At 33.2% G+C, this 7,468-nt stretch overlaps 1 protein-coding gene across 2 annotated transcripts in view; it reads right to left on the bottom strand.

The window, feature by feature from the left end:
- The window catches only part of LOC118750738 (menin), a gene marked incomplete at its 5' end in the record, with an annotated part of 10,162 nt that extends 4,738 nt beyond the window's left edge, over positions 1-5,424 (bottom strand). The window contains 3 exon segments of one of the 2 annotated variants that reach the window (XM_036485471.1): positions 3,980-4,614; positions 4,681-5,232; positions 5,294-5,424. In XM_036485471.1, coding sequence (XP_036341364.1) covers positions 3,980-4,614; positions 4,681-5,232; positions 5,294-5,424 — 1,318 coding nt within the window. 2 annotated transcript variants of the gene reach the window in all.
- Between the last annotated feature and the right edge of the window lie 2,044 nt (positions 5,425-7,468).

Genomic DNA, 7,468 nt, shown 5'->3' with positions numbered 1-7,468 from the left:
CAATGATACCTCACAACTCTAAATCGGGAGAGTTTAAGTTCAGTTATTCAAGTTTTTCTTATACCAAACTTTGAAAAAAGCTAAAAACAGCATCAAAAATCTCATTATTACGATTCCGTTCAATTTTTTTTTTAATTTTTTTTATATTTTTGTGCAAATTTTTTAAGCTTAAACCGTTTTGTTATCTGAGGGAATTTTTTCAAAAACATCTTCAAGAAAAAACACCATTTTTGGAGGTATTTTCAAATCGGTCCAGCTCACGTAATCTTAATATTTTTCCGAAATGTTTTGGTGGACGTCTTAAAATATAATAGGCCCCTATTATGAGTTACATTCGATCTTCGATTGTGGTCGAAAATGCTGATCGAACGAATTTTGATTTGGTATTATGGCGCTCATTCGATGAAGAATAGCGCTATTGTGAACTTCGCTCGTTTATGTTGTTCACAATAGCATATTTTTCACCGCTGAGAAGCTTTGTTTACAAATCGGGCAAACTAAATAGTGTGCTTATACATATTTATGTAAATTTGTGCAAATTAAAATGAAATAAAAAAGAAAGCAAGTTTATAAAAACGTGGTAAAAAATAGAACAACGAAGTTCTGGGGTTCAACGATTCGTCAGAGGATGAGAGTTTAGTGAACTGACCAGGAGTAGTAAATATTTAAGAGAGTTTAGGTGTAGTCTTTACAATATATTTTGACATAAAATATATTTAAAAATTTGTCTACAGATTTACTAAAAACTTCCGACTATCTAAAGAGGCTTTTGTGAGCCAAATCTATTTAAAATATTTTAAAGCTATCCACAGCTCTATGATTTGTTCTCAGAGATCGTGCCAACTGAGTATTGGGATTTTCCTTCACAAGTAAAGCAGCCTTTCGAGCTTTTGTTTTGTATTCACGACGTTAAAACTGCATGAAATTGTTTAAAATTAGTGTCTACCCGCCAAAAAGTAAGAAAACAAATGCAAAATCTAACACTTCGCTACCCCATCGAAAGCAAAATTCTGTTCGACAGAAAATTCGATACTCAACGAAAATTTCGACACGGTTGCATTGCTCATAATACGAATTTCCCTTTCGATCTTCGATAACCAGCGAAGATCGAAAATCGAATTCAACTCATAATAAGGGCCATAGTTTTTATAATTCCAATGGAAAAACAGTGCCGACTTTTTTTTGTATGGGGAGTGATGCAGTCTAATGTACATATATTTTAAAATGTTTGCTTTAATTTTTGTCTTTTTTTAATATTTAATTAGATAAGTTAAGATTAAAATAAGCTTAAAACGAAACAGCACAGCAACCCTCTTCTGTTCATCTTGAGCACATAAAACCCTCTTTTGTTAAAATTCGGCGCTGCACAAAATCCTGGCTGTGATATTTTCCATCAAAATACCACTTCGCAACTCTGGATTTCACGAAGCGTTTCATTCGGGTCGTAGTTTTGCAACTTCGCGCCATTCGGTGTTGATTGCCATATGGCTGCCATATTGTTCACACTGCCATCGCCATATTGAATACCCTGTCAACTATCTGTCAACCCTAAGATATCTGACTTGTATTCTTCCACAATGGCCAAAACTTAGCCTTCGAAAAATGTCAATGACATAAGTTTCAAGTTTTTACTGGTTTTCGTTCAATAACTATTTCTGATTATTTTTTTATTCTCTAAATTTTACTCTCAATTTTGTGTTTAAACTCTCGCTGCTGGTACTTACTGGAAATGTTGTTGAACAAACTAATATTTTTTTTTGTATTTTAAATTGACAGTTCCAAAAATGTATTCACTTACTTGGCAAATTAGTACAAGTAAAAATTGATCCTGTAAAAATTTTGAACTTCACGTAAAAATCAGCTGTTATTTTGCTCTCACAATTTTCCCTTTTTACCGATTTTCTGCCAGGTTTTGCGTATGAAACCTCTTACGCATGATAATTCGTAACGATTGTAGCAAACTATTGCGAAAAAGAAACTATTGTCAGCTGTCCAATTGCGATGTGCATTAGGGCGGGTCGAAAATATAGTTTTTCTCAAATCCCTTGGTAATAGTGAAAATATATTGCATCATGAAGCTAACAACAATCCTGCAAAATCTTAGTCCTTTATTTTAATTACAAGAGCCCGCGCATCGACCGCCAAGTGACACACAGCACACCAGTCGAATAATACCAATTCCTGTTTAAAATTGTGGGTTCAGCAAACAGGTTTGGTGCATATTATTAGATAATGAATCAGTTAATGCAAAAGATCAAGTCAAATATCATTTATCGCAGCCCTTTAGCATATCGTTAATCTCAAACTTATCCTTTTTCAATAAAATTTTAATTGTTCTCTTGATAATTGCACTGACCTATAATCAAAAGATATAAAAAACAGCATTAATATTGCTGGGGTGCATTTAGGTCGTGGTTCCAAATATTCTAATCTTTTTTTTATATTAGCTGTAGTTTGCGAAATTTTGCAAATGTAGGAACGATTTCGATAGCTCTAATAGAAAAGCAATTATTTTCCATCACCGTGGAAATATTTTGTTTGTGGTAATGAGTATGGACGGGCTGAACGGGCACAACTTCTAGAAACACTAATTAGTTTACTTATGTTTATGCATACAATAAAAAAGTTGCAAATATAGAAAGTTGACAGAAATTTTTGTTCACCATTTTTTTATTCTTAAACATTTTTTTTATAATCTGATCGATTTTCATCATATTATTATCATAAATCAGTAACAGTAAGTCACGCCTTCAATTTGGTAATTATTACGTACCGATCGAGTAATATTTACGAAAGTTATATCGAAAAACTTAGGTGGATTTCTAGTTATTTTCTACAAAAATTTCTCTTAAATTGTATAAATAACTTTTAAATAAAAGAACCGGATTACAGAAAAGTGTGCCAGGTAGTGACTTTTTTCGTTCAAGCTGAATGCAAAGCAATATCGTCCAATTGGATAGTCCTCAAAAGGATTTCCCAGGATATGTATTAACATAACGGAATTAACTAAAATACTTATATCTAAACACTTATTGCACGTCTCCTACTTTCATATAAAGGCAAATTTAGAAACCGCGAAAAATGTGCTTCTTCGGTGACTAATGAAACCATTCCGCTCCAATTTTCAAGTCTGCATAAGACTGCACCCCAATTGTATTTTGTTAATGCTTGAAACTACTGTTAAGTTATGAAACGATTCCTAATCTTGGACAATACATGTTTGACTTCATTCCCCACGATTTTGAAAACTGGCCAAATCGGCGTGACAAAAGTCCATGGCCCTCTTAATATTATATAAACATCCGAAAACATACAAATTTTTGAAATAAATTTCGTCTCACTTTTTTACATTATTCACTTGGTTGCTGAAGTAATGAATAATTGAAAATTCATGAGGGAAAATTCATTTAGAATCAATTACACGGGCTAAAGATAAGTTTAAAATTAATCTTTCGTGGCCAATAACAATTGGCTTAGACCTAAGACAACATAATATTACTATTACAATATCGTAAAAAGTCTTTTATTTTCCCCCATAAAAAATCGACCCAGCCTAATCTAAATATTCATGTCAATGGAAATTATATTTTTAATTGATTTTTTGATTTAATGTGCTGTACGGAATCGATACGTTGAATGATCAATATCATTTACTAAAACTGCTATAACTTTTCTCTTTTCAAACCGATTCGTAAAAGGTTTGGGTCTATACTCTCGGAAAAACAGCATTTTTTTAAAAGACGGTCATACGAACATATCGCACGTTTAATAACATAGAGATGTAAATCAAAATTTACGTTTTTGGTGACTAAACTTCCCAAAAATGGCGAAGATATGTATGTGTATTTCCATCTGTCTTTTGGTATACCAACTTTGCGTTTACCCACAAAATTTAAATTTTGAAATAATTCGGTATATTACTAAACGTGCGATATGTACATATATTTCTAATTTAGCTTACCTTAGTCGCGTTACTTACTCGCGACGAGAACGCTTCGGACGTGCAGCCGCGATAGACGAAGATGGGCCTCCATTATCATTTGTATGGGTATTACCTTCAGCTAAGTTTGCAGGTTGTGGAACATTGTTTGGTACATGTGCAGTTGCATAGGTTGAAGTTGTTGTATGATTTCCAAGTTTATCGATTCCTCGTACCTTCTTACTGGCAACAGATTGAGCGGTTACTTGTAACGAAATAGCATGAGTGTTTAGTTTTTCCGCCAGTAGAAGATCCTTAAGACCCTTCATTTTTTGACTATAAAGCGTAATAATGGGTCGTTTAATCATGAACTCAAAAATGTCAACGGGTGGAGGCGAAGATGGAAGGGAAGAAGAGACAATGCTTTCACTTTCTTGCAACTTCTTTGTGTTGTTTTCCGATTTTTCGGCCTTCACGCTTGAATCATTTTCATTATTTGCGATAATTTTCAAACCGTTTTCAGCATTATTATTGCGATTACTCTGCCCTTGTTCCAACTGTTTTTTCTGTTCAGCGAAAGGCTCTCCTCCACCCTGTAATAAAAAAACAGGGTTTAAAATCTTCTCACCACACGCAGCAGTTAAATCCGCAAGCGTAGTCGTAATATCCGATTTTTTCGCATCCAACAGAGCTTTCTGAAATACATACCAGAAGGAAGACATAAACGAGATTTTCAAAATATGTGCATGGGTCATATTCACCTCCTCTGTTTTAAGGATATTATTATTCATACTATAAGTACCATCTTGATCGCTTTTGGTTTCAGTTATGGAAACTTCAACATGCGGTTGAACTTCTCTCACTATATTTTCTAAAACTTTTAGTGAGGTTGTTTCGGTTAGTGATGGGAACAATTGTTTTTTTGCTTGTGTAATTTCATCCTCTATAGGGACGTTAATCACAACTTGTGATCTAATATCATAGTCGAATTTCGTTATATTATTTACTAATGGCTTAGCCCAACCAATATGCAATATTGGTGTTAAGCTGTCTTCTTCCCATTGGCAAATGCCATCATAAAAACGCAATAGATTAGCAAAAGCTTCGGAATCGCGCAAAATACTTCTTCCCGAATGGCCCGAACTCTCCGTCTTCATTACGTGCGGTATCATCTCATTGGCAATGTCCAAAAGCTCTTTATAGATTTCCTCATCGTCACGGCAACTATACGTATATATACGTATTACATCTGCTGCATTGGCCCACGCGGCAAAAGCTTCACGATACTTCAACAGCCGATTATAAAAATTTCCCTTAAATTTAAATTATCTAATTTAAAATTTGGTATAATATAAGAAATGTCTCACTACGAACCTGGTAAGTGTAAGGATAGACATGATGGTTACGATAGTATCTGCGTGCAGACTGTATGGCCTCTTTATATAATTGCTCACAAGATATGCGTTTAGGTGTTGAACAAATTTCCTCCAATTCGCCAAGTGTTCCTACATATAAATGTAAAATATATTAAGTTGCATTCGATTTTTTATATACTAGGGTATACGGTTGCCACACAACTGTTTTATTTATCTAAAATTTGTGTCTAAAATACGGCCATGAATATATATGTGTGTGTATGTAAAGGATTTTCAGATCTTTGGGCAGTACGGTTAACGAATTTTTAAATATATACTCAAAATGATATCTTCAATGGATCTTAAGCGAAAATTAGTTTTTCGTAAAATTTTTGGAAACTGGGCGTGGCCCGCACACTTATCTTAAATATTTGTATCTCGAAAACCACTTCACCAATCTGTATATATCCGTAACAATTTTGATATACATACACATTGCGTCTGACCTTCTTAAATACTGTCTTGAAATTTTTATTTAAATCGGACAAATACCACGCCCTCTAGAAGTATCGCTAACATTGAGTTTTCAAAAATTTTATTTTTTTACTAATAACTCCTTAACCATTTAAGAAAAATGAATCACACAATAATTTAATGTTTCCTCAATGGATTTCAAACAACTTGATGTATACTTTATTTTTGTGCCTTCAATTTAAAAATTTACGTTTTTTTTTTTAGCGTTGAATCGCACGCACAACCAAAGTGGCAACCGTGCCATCAAGATCTCTTTCTCCTTCCTGAACGAAAGCTCATCCATGATGATTTTGGATTTACGAGGTGCCGCTGAAGTAAATTATAAGTGAAACCCCATATTTAGGGTTAGATTTAGAATATATATTATGATCGCTTGTCTTTTGGGATCATAATATATATTCTAAATTGGGCATACATTTTTGGTTCTCTGACAACCGCACTCAGAAACGTTCTTTAAGTTAGCTCTAACGGGCATTTATCAAACGATTGTTATATCTGTTAATTAATGTTTCCTCACGGAGTTAAAAGATAAAGGCTCATTAGTTAATGAAAAATTTAAGTATGGCCACATTTGCGGCCCTTTTTTTTGTGGCATCACTCACTTTTTTAGTTCAGTTTGAAATCAAAAATTCAAAAGTTTATTATACGAGCATTGCAAAAAACACATATAAGATTGCCATTGGGCCTCCCCATTCTAACAAGATACTAGCATATGAGACATGTTACCAGCATGGATCGGAAACTCGGCCTTTCCGACCATGCCCAACAGCTCGTTCGCAGTACGGAGCGGAAACTAGAGCTTTCCGCCCATTTAACAGCTACATAATTATGAAAAGAACATGGATCGGAAACTCGGCCTTTCCGACCACGGTAAACGCCTTTATTGACGCAGAGCGGAAACTAGGCCTTTCCGCCTGCTGTACATAAAGATAGACTGGAGACTAGGCTTCGCCAGCTATCCAACCCGAGGCTATAATGTACGTATAATTAATTAATTAATTGTACAATAAATTAATGTGTATAAAAGAATAAGGTATGTATTTGAAAATAAGTAAAAATTAGTAAAGAAAATATGAAAAATGTGAATGTATAGTATTAGTAGAAGAGCAATCAATTAAATAAGTTAATAATGTAATTGACAAGATTTTTTATATGTCTTAAAGACTGTCAATAAATAAATAAAAATAAATAAAAATCAAATATAAAAATAAGTATTTATGTACAAATATCATTTTTCGCTCACTCCCTCAGCAGTCGCAATGGCTGAGTGAGTAGAGCACTGGCATGCCATTCGAGAGATACGAGAACGAAAATCCTTCCTTTTCCTTTATTTATTTATATTTTGATTTGTATATTTTAGTGTTTAAAAAATAATTTTTTTTTTTAACTTCCTTTAATTTTTAGAAACAGTCTTCCGGCAACTATCTTAAAAGCTCTTTTCTGTATTTCTAACGACTAATTGGAAGATCTGCTAACGAGGAGGTCTTAGCGTTTTGTTTTATTTATCTTTTAGCAATAAGTTTTCTAAAAACTAAACGAAATTAAAAAAAGATGTTTGTTAAAACAATAAAAAGTAAAAATTTTAAGAAATAAAGGTAAGAAAGAAAAAAATGTATTAAAAATTAAATTTAAATGAAATTAAAAATAGCTATTTTTTAAC

This window comes from Rhagoletis pomonella, unplaced genomic scaffold (assembly GCF_013731165.1).
Source record: "Rhagoletis pomonella isolate Grant_MI unplaced genomic scaffold, Rhpom_1.0 Rhpom_scaffold_00381, whole genome shotgun sequence".
Classification (NCBI taxonomy): domain Eukaryota; kingdom Metazoa; phylum Arthropoda; class Insecta; order Diptera; family Tephritidae; genus Rhagoletis; species Rhagoletis pomonella.
This window is presented reverse-complemented; position numbering and strand designations above follow the sequence as displayed.